The sequence below is a fragment of the Gaeumannomyces tritici genome, assembly GCF_000145635.1.
Source record: "Gaeumannomyces tritici R3-111a-1 unplaced genomic scaffold supercont2.2, whole genome shotgun sequence".
Taxonomy (NCBI): Eukaryota; Fungi; Ascomycota; class Sordariomycetes; order Magnaporthales; family Magnaporthaceae; genus Gaeumannomyces; species Gaeumannomyces tritici.
This window is the reverse complement of record NW_008804546.1, coordinates 4,419,157-4,430,686: the sequence shown is the minus strand read 5'-3', so window position 1 is coordinate 4,430,686 and position 11,530 is coordinate 4,419,157. Positions and strand designations below refer to the sequence as shown.

Below are 11,530 nucleotides of genomic sequence, written 5' to 3'. Positions count from 1 at the left end.
GTTCCTGTCTGCTCGCGCTTGTTCGCGCAATGGCAATTTGGGTCTGACACATTTGCTTTGGCTATGGGGTCTGATCGCATTAGTCGATGCCTACGTACCCATTTACACACCGCGAAAAAAAAACCGAGGCTGATGATGTTTGCCCACCGGAGATTGGCATCACACAGAGCCTATGGATCCGGCTTTCACCTCATATAAACGGACTGAACGGAACGTCCTGTGGGAATTTTATCCCGGCGTAGTGTCCGCAACGGTTCGGTAGGCTTGATTATTTTCTGGAAACGACAAAGAATATTCACCGACCCCAAAACTCAGCGGCAAAAAAAAGTGAAAAGAAAAGGCTTCAAAAAAAAAACACAAAACCGCACCTCTGAAAATCACCGAATGCGTCTATTACAAAAGCAAAGAAATGGGAAATGGTTCAGGCATTTTCGGGGGAGATTGTTTTCAACTGGCAAACCCCCCAAGGAAAAGTGTAGGGGATTATGAGGATGGTATGGAAGGTTGTGAGAGGGAATGGCATCAAAAAGAGCCTCGAGTTACCCAAAGCATCTGGCCGCGGGTCAGAAAGCTGCCTAGGCGGCTCAGAACATCTGGGCCCATACAAGATTGCGAGAAGCAGCGTGCCAAATGTGGAGGAAAAAAAGGGAAGATGGGATGTGGCAGAACAAACCGGCCAGGACAAGCTAGATATCGGAGATGACACATGAAGAGTACAGGAGACACAGAGAGTTGGTTAAGAGGAAGGTATGAAAAAGGATAATAGTATTAAAGCTTGCAAGGAGACACAGCCACATCTCGGGAGGCGAATTACCTCTCGTCGCCGCCACGGGCCTTGCCCCGCCTCCTGAAAAAGTCCATAACCCGTCGCGCAGCTCCGCTGCTGCCACCGTGGTCGTGCGCCCGTGTCGAGTTCTCGTCCGTGTCATACGCGTCCACGAATCTCTTTGGCTTCTGTAGCATGCCGCGGCCCCCACGCACGTTGGATGCGCTCTGGGAGAATCCCGCCTGCTCCGAGTTCAGGCTGTATTGGTCTTGTGGCCGTTGGTGCTGCTGGAAGGACGACGAGGAGCCGGGTGGCATGCGCCCGGCGCGCGGGTCGTTCACCGAGGACTCGGAGCCCGAATCGAAGCCAGCCCCCGGGCGTTGAAGATAACCGGGAACCGCCGACGGCTTTTGTTGCCTCCCGTCATATTGTCCAGAGGGGTAGCGCTGGTGTTGCGCCGAGGTCGGGCCCGAGAGCGATAGGGCCGAGCCCGCGGTGACCGCGGCATGCTGAGGATCTGACAGTTGAGCGTACATGTCGTCAATGGCGACGGCGTTGACATTGTGCGACGAACCCAGGCGCTGGTCGACATATCGGCCATGCTGGCCCACCATGGGCGGCTCCTGGATGGGGAGGTCGTTCTGCGACTCATCCGCAGGAGGGGGCACGTCCTTGCCGAGGCCGATGGCCTTGAGCGAAATAGAGTTGGGAATGAAGGAGAAGCGCTTGGTCTGCTTGTCCAGCGACGTTTGCGAGCCGGCGACGCTGCCCGACCGTTTCTTGCCCAACCCGAACGAGAATGAGCGCCGCGATCGCCTCGAGTCGAGCGACTGGCGGCTCTCGTACTCGAGGCCGGGAGTCGATGGTACCGTGTTGGACATCATGCTGACTGGGGGATATCTCCGGTTGCCCTTGGGCTCGGCTTGGTGAGAGTGCTGCGACGGCGGAGGCTGCTGCTGCTGCTGCTCCGTCTTCTTGCGGTTCTTGTTTCCAAACAGCGACCCGCTCCTTCCAAACATCTTGCCCGTGATCTCGCCCAGAGTGTTTGACCTCCGGTGGCCCGACTTGGCGCCGCCGCCAGACCCTTCGGCATGCTCACCGTCGCCCGAGAAGCCTGAAACCTTGGCGAACTTGGAGGGCACACTGACGCTCGGCCGCCCGTATTCCAGATGCTGTCCGTCCGGTGACAGCGGGGACGCGACGTAGGGCTTGCCACTACTGACCGGTTGTTGTATCCTTCCGTGAGCGTTAGTACCTGCGACCGCTGGGGGCAGTGGTTGGCCATACGATGATCGAGATCCGGCTCCCGGCACCCGCGACCCATTCGAGGCAACCGATCCGCTCGTGTTGGGCCTTGCCGGACCGGCTCCAGTCATGTAGGCTCCCTCGGGTCCCACGCGCGAAGAGACGGGCGGCCTCGTCGTCATGGGCTGGTTTCGGTGGCTGCTCGGCGGTTTCCGCGGGTCTCCTTTGGATGACATCCTCACATAACTGTCTCGAGTAACCGGCGGGTCCTTCGGAAGGGGCTTGTCGTTCGGGGATGTTGAGACAACCTCGACAGGGCCCTCGCTGCCCGACCTGGCACGCGTCTTGGTCTTGGGCGTCGACTGTGCGTTGGACGGCTCGCCACGCTGTGTCTGTGTGGTCGGCGCGACATACTCGACCTGCACGGTTCTACGCTTGTTGTCCTTTTGCTGGCGCGCGTGTTCCACATCCTGGTCAATGCCGCCTTGCTTGGTGGCCAACCCTCCAACCGCGGTGGAGACGGGGGTCTTCCTGGACGATTCGCGCACAGAAGCGCTCCGCACGATACCGCCGTTTTCTTCCACGTCTTCGGCGGGAACGGTTGTGTTCTGGATGTCGGTGTGAGTGGTGGTGCTGCTGGTGATGAATTCGACCGCGTGAGCGTACTCGCTCAGCCAGCTGTGCCGGGCCACTTCGAAGAGATCTGCTCGGCGTCGCGGGTTCGGCACGAGGATGCGGCGTAGGAGGTCCTTGGCGTGGGGGGTGACGTATTCGGGGAAGGTAAGGGGTGTGTTGACAATGTACTTGTACAGCAGATTGATATTGTCACCCTCGGGATTCGCTGGGTCGTCGTCGAACGGCAGATATCCGGCAAGCATGGCGTACTGTCACGCGGGGTTAGTGTCACAAGCCCTCGAGCCAGTTTGTACTTTGTGGGGAAGGGAGGACTGCTCACAAGAATGACGCCACAACTCCAGACATCGACCTTGCGACCAGTGTACAGCGAGTCGCTGACGACCAGCTCAGGAGCAGCGTAACATGGGCTTCCGCAGCTTGTAAGCATGAGGTCGCCTTTCCTAGAGTTGTTGGACCCGATCTTGTCAAGCCCCATCCTCTTGACGAACTCCTTGTCCGACAAGCCGGCCTCCTCGTCCTCGGTCAGCTCCTCGACTGGGTCGAACATGTTGGCAAAACCAAAGTCGGTGATGATGATGTTTCGGTTGCGGTCGAGCAGGAGGTTTTCCAGCTTCAGATCTCGGTGCACAATTCCCTTCTTGTGCAGATATCCAACACCGGATACGAGCTGGGCGAACAGGCGGCGGGCGGCGTTGTCCTTGAGATATCGGTTGTTAAGGATATAATCGAAGAGCTCGCCACCAGATGCATACTCCAAGATGATGCCATAGTGCCTCTCTGACTCCTCCATCCTGTGAAGTCTGACGATGTTGGGGTGGGTGAGCTGCTTGAGGATCTGAACCTCGCGCATGATCTTGTTCATGCGGCTCGGGTTGCTACCAAGAGCATCCTTCTTAATGAGCTTGATGGCGACCTGTGAGGCAATTGTCTGTTAGCAAACGTGGAGCGCAGTCGGGATTGGGGATGCCAGGTTGGTGCTGCCTACCTGGACTCCTCCTTCCTGTTTCCACCCAAGCTTGACCTTGCCAAACTCGCCCTCGCCGATGGTGTTGCCGAGGATGTAGTCTCCGAACTTCGTCTGCTTTTCGCGTTTGGAGTGATCGTGTCGACTCCGAGTACCACGCGCCTCAGCAGGGGAGACAACGGGAGGCGTGGCAGCGTCGTCGACGCCATGAGCCGAGGCTAGCGGGTGCGGCTGGGCCTGGGCCAGTCGCTCCTTCTCGCGATCTATATCGACCTCGGGTGGCGATATTATCATGCTGTGAAGAATCTCGCTGGCCTCCCTAGAGGGGCCCCTGGACGACGAGGCGGCCGAGGAGGAGGCTGTCGTCTGGGTTCTGATGGGCATGGTGGTTGCCGGGGCAGATGCCCGGGGATCGCGGGAGCTGCTGCCGCCACGCCGGGCGTCGTTGGGAGGAGCCGGCACGTAGTGCTGGCGCTCCTTCCGACGCGAGCTGGCCGGGGACTGCTCGCCGTGTGGCGATTGCAGCTGGTCAGCACTGGAGGATCGGTTGTCGGGGGCGCGCCTCGGCGAGTTGTGGGCGCGTTCGTTGGCCGCGGCAGATCTCCTCGACGACTGGCCGCTGGCCGAGGGCTGGTGGGAGGACGACGTTCGCGGCGGCACGTTGGACGGGGCGTGGTGCCTGCGTCGCTCGGCGGCGGCGGCGGTCTGGTATTCGGGGGTCCCAGTGGCGACTGCCACCGGGGACGAAATGGCGGCGCGCGAGCTCATTGGGGAATTGGACTGTGAGACGGGCGACGCGCTGTTCTGGTGGGAGCTTGCGGAAGGGTCGGCGGCGGCGGTGGTACGTCGAGATTGTCGCTGCGATGGAGAATTCGAGTGCTGCGGGTTCGCATGATAACCTTCGCGTGTGGGCGACGAGTGTGCCGACGAGGCGTAGGCGTGACGGCCCGAGGACGATGCCGTGACCAGAGGCGGTGTGTTGAGGGCGGGAGCTAATGCTTGCGGTGCGGCGTGGATTGCAGCCGAAGACATTGTCCAGCCTCGGGGACACGAAAGTTTGGCTTTTATTATTTTTTCTTTCTTCTTTTTTTGTTTTTTCAGGGTGGTTGCGTCGTCGGGCTGGCACGAGAGGGGGCTCGAGGCCTCTGGACAGGAGCTCCTGCCGCGGTGGCTTGCGTGTTGACGAACAGGCCAGGCCTTCTCGCTGACAGGCGCACGGCACGAGCAGACAGAGCACAGAGCGAGCAGAGCAGAGCAAAGCCCAAGCAGCGATCAAAATTGGCACTAGACGGCAGCCCGAGGCGATGAAACCGGGACGGCGGCTGGTTTGGGGGGAGCGAGACGTCGCCAGAGTCACCAATGAATCGGCCGGGCTGTCATTGTGTGGACATGATGGGTGGCAGATTGATCGGGGATGGGGGTGGTGGTGTGTGTGCAGGAGCAAGCAACAAGATATGCCGTCCCCTTTCTTTTTTTCTCGTGCTGGTCCGTTCGCCGATGTTGATGCGAGACGCGACTCCGCTATGGTGCCGCTGTCCTGCGCTGCTCCTAGACGAGAACCCCCAGTGCCCCCAAGACAGAGCACCCCTGCGCGGTAACGTGACAGGGTCGTCGGCTCAGTGGTTGGCGCAGGAGTTGTGGTGGCCAGGCCAGGTGCGGCGCGCTTGGGGCTTCTGGGATGGCCTGCCAGGGCCCAGGGCCCAGGGCGCCGCGGCCGCTGCCGAGCCTGAGCCTGGAGGTGGTGTCAACAATAAACACACTTGAATTGCAACCGACGAACCACAATCGAGCTCTTGTTGGCCCTTTCGGGACTGCGTGCGGCACCACTACCAGAATACCACGGCACGCAGGCTACGAACCATAGACTACAGCAGGGCGCCCAGCTCGGGCAAATACATCTGATGGTCCGAACAGACCAGCGAACTGGGCAAGCGCCAGCTAAGATCAGATATGTACCTGGTCCTTATGAACGAGCTACCTGCTTAGATTCTCCCATCGCCAAGCGTACCCTGTGTTGTCGACTAGGCTTTTCCCTGAGCCACTGGCCGAGCAGCTCTTTTGCGCCTGCCCCCAAACTCGTTGGCTGCTTGAGAGGAGCTTGAGAGGAGCTTCAGCCGCCCTCGCCAGAAACGCCCCTCGAAAGCGAAAGTCTCCATTCGGGAGGGCAAGAACCCCGCTCCCAATCTGACTTTTGTGGGGCGGCCACACCGTACGTAGTACTTAGGCCTTCGGCTCTGAAGTGCCCGCAGCGAAAGACGTGGAGCGTCAATGGATGGAAATTGATGTCAGCTTCTGGCGGCATTGACTCTCCATCCTGCCAGCCCTGGATCGTGTCTGTCACCCGCCTGGTCGGTCTCGTCGCGTCCCTGCCACTACCAGCCGCCCGGTGCCCTCCCTGCACAGGTAAACCCCCCCCCCTTCCAGGGTCACCCGCCCTCCAGCGAGCGCGGGATGGCATGCTGGGCGGGCGATGGGGCAAGGCGCCTGCGCCAAGAAGGTACGCGAGTTTGCTATGACCTGCCCTGCATGTTCCAGGTATCCAAGAGCAAACAGGTCGGAAATGCAGGCATAAAACGGGTCCTGGAGATTACCACCTCATATTCCCCGCCGGCCGACCCTCCCCTCCAGCGAGCGAGGTCCAGCAGGGGAGGGGGGAGCCCTCGAAACCCCCCGAAGCCGCGGCCCGGGCGGTTGATGGCATGAGAATGAGCACGAGAGGGTCGGGCATGATGATAATTGATATGTCCAGCATATGCTCAGCGCCACCATGCTCGGTGTGACAAGGAGCGGCGCGGACGCGTGCGCGGACAAGCCGACAACGTCCAGAACGCCTCGCGGCCAGCCGTTCGACCCATTCTGCCTGCAACAAATTCTCCTTGGTGGTCCTACACCCACGGACACTGTACCTACCACCTGGGAAGGCCGGTGCAGCACACGGTAAAGTGCTAGGTGTGGGCATAGGCATGCGACATGCACGCACTTGGAGGCGCCTGCGTTGGTTCTGCATGATGCCTCCACAGCATCCCGTTGCCGATGAGGGGGGCCTGGCTGGTTGATGAAGCCAGCAATCTCCCTGCTGCCAGCGGCCTGGTTGACTGCTGGCGGCCATTGGCACATACAGGCGTCTGCGGTGCTGCGATTGAATATGGGTTGGGTCGTCACTTATCAATGCTGTCTCGCTGTAAGAAAAGAAAACGCGGCCGGCAGACCCGACTGGCGCAGGCGTGTCCATTTTTACATGTCCGTTTTACATACCCCTTGTACACATGCATTCTACATATGCCCATATAGAGTCTACGCCTCCAGATGGAATTATCAGTCAATGTTTGCGCAATATTTAATATTTCTGGCCATGTGATGTACATCGGTCTTGTCTTGAGCAAACACTCCCCAACAACACGAACCCAAGAACACGAACCCAAAAGTGATGCGTTCGGCCCTGTCACAGTCAAATCCCGTGCAGCCGCCATCCCTGGTCGGCAGGACCCCCCAGGGTGGACCACAGCTGTCAGCGGCCACGGCATCGCATTGATGACGATGGGGCCGATGCTACTCTGCCAAAGCGGTGGGATGGATGGGCTGCGAATCCATCGTCATTTCCAGCTTCCTCGCGGGGCAGCCGTTCGTGGGTTTCACTTTGTGACTTGATGCAACCCGTCCATGTGCTAGATATGATTTTTATGTGCCCCTTGCCTTGCGCCTCTGGATTCCGACCATCGAGATCCCTTCCCCTTGCCTGTCTGTCTCTCTCTCCATCCTCAACGGGGACGATGTGGGTAGTTGGTTGGCTGGCTGGCTGCCCTCCCCAAAAAAGAAATAGCCAAGGAAACCCACCGATCGACACGTCCAAACGGGGCAGGCACTGCGGCTAAGAAGGAAACCCCTGCCGCCTGTGCAGAACGTCCAAAACGAGGCCTAGCCCAGCCGCGCTAGGCAATGCACACCTGGCGCAAGGGGTTTTTTTTTCTTTTTTTTTTTTTTTTTTGCCCAGTCTACGGTCGAGTGGCGGTAGGCCACTGGGCTGGTCGTTTGCTTGGCACGCCTTTTTGATACTGGAGCCCTGTGAGAGGACATGGCTGAGACTGGTCGTTGTTTGGTCTCGCGCTTTTTCTCCCGCATCTTTGGCTCGCGGTGATGGATGGATCAATTGAGGGACATTTGTCGGTTGCCCGGAAATGCAGGTGTAAATGCTGGGGCAAAGTGAGTGGGTGTGCGTTTCGCGCCCCGTGTTTGGTCCAACCCATGTCCAAGGCATACGGACTTTTTTTTTTTTCGTCCCCTCCTGCCCTTTCTCTCTCCCCGCTCATGTTTTGTTTGCTGCAGCCCGGGAGGCGCATAAACAAATCATTTCGCGGCTGTTGGGAGGGCTTATCTGCCACGATGCCACGTCAATGCCAGCCGCCGCCCCCCTCCAAATTCCGTCCAACCAGCCCAACGTCCGATCGGCAATCCCAAGACATGCAGCTACGGGCACCACTAGATCACACAGGCTAGCCGGCGGGGGAGGGGGAGGAATATGTGGTGGCGGGCGTGTTCCGCTAGCCGCACGCTCCCGGCAATCCAAGACGAGCCAGAGTGCTCGTGGCTTTTTTCGCCTTCAGCCACTAAGAGTTAGGATAGTTAGGATACACCCACCGTCACGAGCTAGAATGGAAACCTTGAATGCACAGTGTTTTTGCCAGGCGCACCACCCATAGGGCAAACTGAGTATACCTCCCTCAGCCTTTTGTTTACTTTCTGCCATTTTGGGACATATCTTTCGCACCACCCCTCACACTCACAATCTTGTCATCATAGTTCCTACCTATAAGGAGTTCCGCAAGCCCATCAGCTATGCTGTATGACGAGGGGTCACATAACGCAAAAGCATTGATATCGGAGATGAGGCAATCCGGGGCGCAGCCCGAAGGGAAATTCAAGTTTACGCTTGTTTGGTGGAGCTTGAACCTCTGATTGAGCCATGGTGTCATCCTTCATCCTTGCACCCACCCAACCCTGGTCTCCAGAGTGGCCTCCCTCGGAATGCTATCCGCCGGAGAGAAAAGCTGTGTGTGCTCTGTGTAGATCCAGGGTGAACAAGACCCGTCGTGGTGGGCATTGCGATTTTGTGCAGCCGTCGATCAAAAGTCTGGGCGCGTGCGTCTTTCCTGACGCGTCGAGGAACCAGGCTTGTTGACTCTTGTGCGGTTGGCTGGCTGACTGAACTGCCCTGCCGGCCTGCGCTCCTTAAATCAGGGACAAATTGCCTTTCGGAGGACGCCGTAGGGCGACGACATGCGTTGGGATTCGAGTAATATTACCAAGGAGAGGCTGTATTATACCCGGTTTCGCAAACAGCCAGGAAAGAGGGAAAAAGAAGCAACGAGCCAGAAGCGAGCCGTCGCTTCAGACACTCTCACCCTTCCATCCCGCGAATCTGCTTCCTTTCTTCTTCGACTTCGTTTTATTTTTATTTTATTCACTTATTTTTTATCTCCACGCCTCGTTTTATCCACCCTCCATTTTTCCGTCCTGGCGGCCCCGGCCGGCACTGGTCATGTGGTCGAGCCCCCTCGTCACCGCCTCTTTGCTCCTGGATTGTGCGTCCTCGACAACCCCCGGCCGGACTTGTCCGAGAGCCACATCCCCGGAATTCCTGTGTACATGTGAGTCGTCGTCACAGACCACTAACGCCAAATAGACTTGTCTGGGGCGCCATGCATGACAGAGGGCCTTGCTTTGGAGCACGCACGCACGCACGCACTGCACGCCTACCTATATGGCCGGTCCCATTTTGAGACAGGCATCTGGTATGGATTGCGTTGTGTGACGACTCCCTGCGTTCCGCAGTTGTTCTTCCATGTAGCCGGCCCCTATCCCACTGACGCCACCGTCTCAGACGCTGCCCGCTGTCGCACACTCCTACTTGACGGCAGCTTGCATGTGAAGAAATGCTTTCCGTGACGCCTTAGCCATGTTTCTCATTGCTCATTCCTGCTCTGATCGTTCATATCTGGGAAGGGCATGAGTGGGTGGCTGGTAAGTTGCCCCATGTGAATTTGCAGTGCATTTTTGCAAATACGTGCGAAAACACGCTGCCACTCGGGTACGATGCCCAAGAAGCAAGCCTAGAGCTTGATCGATATGTTGTACATGTCCAGGCCCACCGCGACCCCCGTAAACGTGGCGGCATAGCCCACCAGTATCCCCATCGTAGCCGCCGGCCCAACATCCAGCGTCGGCACCGTCATGTTGACCAGGCCCGTCAGCAAGTTCGCGACGAGGAAGACGGCGAGGCCGTTGCGGTTGATGGCCCGCAGCACGCGGCTGCTGGCGGCCATGTAAGTCTCCTTCTCGACCCTCGGGTCCACCGCCGCCGCCGCCGCACCTGTGCTGCCTGCGCGCGGGGTGAAGAAGAGGCTCTCGGCCAGGTAAAAGGCCAGGATGGTGGCCGAGTTGAACCACGCCACCCACAGCACGTACGGCAGGTTCGCCATGCGCCGCGACACCGACAGGGACGCGCCCCAGCTGTAGCTCGTGGCAAACATGTACAAGGCGGACCAGAAGACCGTGCTGGAGACCAGCTTGACCAGCAGGGGCCGGCGGCCGGGGCTGCGCGGGAGCACCTTGATGCCGGCGTCCATGCCGGCCAGGAAGATGGCCAGGTAGCCGAGGAAGCTAAAGATTCCCTCGCGGTTCATCGAGATGAGATCGGTGCGCGGGGCGGCCAGGATGAAGGCCTTGAGATCCGTGCTCTCCAGCAGCACCTGGTAGACGACGGCCAGCAGCAGCGCCAGCCCCGCAAAGGACGGCACCAGGCGCAGGGCCGACTGGGCGGCGGCCACCGAGGGCGGCAGCAGGCCGAGGGTAAAGAAGAAGTTCCAGTGCACGCCGTACTCGGTCACGTGCTCGGCGTAGTCCAGGCCCTTGACGCTGAGCAGGCGCACGACGCCGAGGGCGAAGAGTGGCAGCGAGTGGCGCACGGACCAGAGCATGCGCTGGGCGAGCGGGGTGGTGGTAGTGGTGCGGCTGCCGCCGCGGCCGCCGCCGGCGAGCTGCTCCTTGAGCACGGGGCGGGCGGCGACGAGACCGCCCGAGTAGACAAAGGAGCCCACGCCCATATCCATCAGCGAGGTGCCCCAGGTCTCGACCTTTGCGAAGCGCCTGGGGAAGAGGCGGAAGTCGACGGCCAGGATGGCCAGGCAGGTGGCCACCATCATGCTGCCGCGGTAGTTGGTCAGGAAGGCCTTGAAGGGCAGCGCGTCGGCGCCCCCTTGGGCCGCGGCCTTTCTGGACTCGGCATTGGGCGGCACCTTGGGCCTCTTCCGGGGGCGGGAGGAGAAGGACGAGGAGGGAGAGGAGGAAGGGCTAGGCGGGAGCGCAAAGATGACAAGGGCCGGGGCGGCCAGCAGCAGGCTCAGGAGGAGCGAGGTGTCGGAGTAGAGCGTGGTGGCCAGAAGCACGGCGCACACGTTGAGAAGAAAGTCGACGGCGAAGGCGAGAGGGGTGTAGGGCTGGAAGAAGGACTGGCGCGCCTGCAAGACGGACCAGAGGGTGATGGCGACCTGTGGGAGTATATCAACGCGGCGTGTGAGATGTGACTTGTGTAAAAGGGGCAAGGCGGTTTCGACAAGATAACCAACCCACGTACTGGCGCAACACCTATCACGGAGCAAATCTCGGCGACAGACCCGCCGCTGTGACCCGAGACGAATGCCTCCTTCTGGTGCTTGTAGCTCGCGGACGAGCTCGAGTTGGACATGGTGTTCTGAGGGCCGCCGCTGCCTTGGGTTCTCGTTTGGTCAGGTTAGGTTGTTGGGCTGGTTTTATGTTTGTGATATCAGACTGCTCAATTGCGACAGAGCTTGTGCTTGTGGCAGAAACTAGGGGTGGCGGAAATTGAGACACTGCTGTGGTCCATGGCGATCCGCCGCTTTGAC

The 11,530-nt window shown here is 59.5% G+C and overlaps 4 protein-coding genes across 4 annotated transcripts; 2 read left to right on the top strand and 2 right to left on the bottom strand.

Moving 5' to 3' along the window:
- Positions 1–206: 206 nt before the first annotated feature.
- Positions 207–5,124, bottom strand: GGTG_04032 (CAMK/CAMKL/KIN4 protein kinase). The gene is made up of 3 exons (XM_009221821.1): positions 3,633–5,124; positions 2,967–3,560; positions 207–2,895 (listed from the first exon to the last, which is right to left on the bottom strand). Exons 1-3 carry the CDS (start codon positions 4,641–4,643, stop codon positions 811–813), a joined length of 3,690 nt encoding a protein of 1,229 aa, XP_009220085.1. The 5' UTR covers positions 4,644–5,124; the 3' UTR covers positions 207–810.
- Positions 5,109–5,375, top strand: GGTG_04031 (hypothetical protein; the record flags this gene model as incomplete). Its single annotated transcript, XM_009221820.1, has 1 exon — positions 5,109–5,375. The coding sequence occupies one exon, from the start codon at positions 5,109–5,111 to the stop codon at positions 5,373–5,375; it is 267 nt and encodes an 88-aa protein (XP_009220084.1).
- Positions 5,376–6,378: 1,003 nt separating this feature from the next.
- Positions 6,379–6,969, top strand: GGTG_04030 (hypothetical protein; the record flags this gene model as incomplete). Its single annotated transcript, XM_009221819.1, has 2 exons — positions 6,379–6,513; positions 6,733–6,969. The coding sequence occupies 2 exons, from the start codon at positions 6,379–6,381 to the stop codon at positions 6,967–6,969; spliced, it is 372 nt and encodes a 123-aa protein (XP_009220083.1).
- A 2,749-nt stretch (positions 6,970–9,718) lies between these two features.
- Positions 9,719–11,352, bottom strand: GGTG_04029 (GPI-anchored wall transfer protein 1; the record flags this gene model as incomplete). Its single annotated transcript, XM_009221818.1, has 2 exons — positions 9,719–11,155; positions 11,242–11,352. The coding sequence occupies 2 exons, from the start codon at positions 11,350–11,352 to the stop codon at positions 9,719–9,721; spliced, it is 1,548 nt and encodes a 515-aa protein (XP_009220082.1).
- Positions 11,353–11,530: the final 178 nt, after the last annotated feature.

What these genes read in the sequence shown, in the direction of transcription:
- GGTG_04032 (XM_009221821.1), bottom strand. Translation starts at nt 4,643, where the DNA reads ATGTCTTCGGCTGCAATCCACGCCGCACCGCAAGCATTAGCTCCCGCC. An exon ending in AACAGGAAGGAGGAGTCCAG is followed by an intron (nt 3,561 to 3,632) that starts GTAGGCAGCACC and finishes ATTGCCTCACAG; the next exon opens with GTCGCCATCAAGCTCATTAA. An exon ending in GGAGTTGTGGCGTCATTCTT is followed by an intron (nt 2,896 to 2,966) that starts GTGAGCAGTCCT and finishes CCCGCGTGACAG; the next exon opens with TACGCCATGCTTGCCGGATA.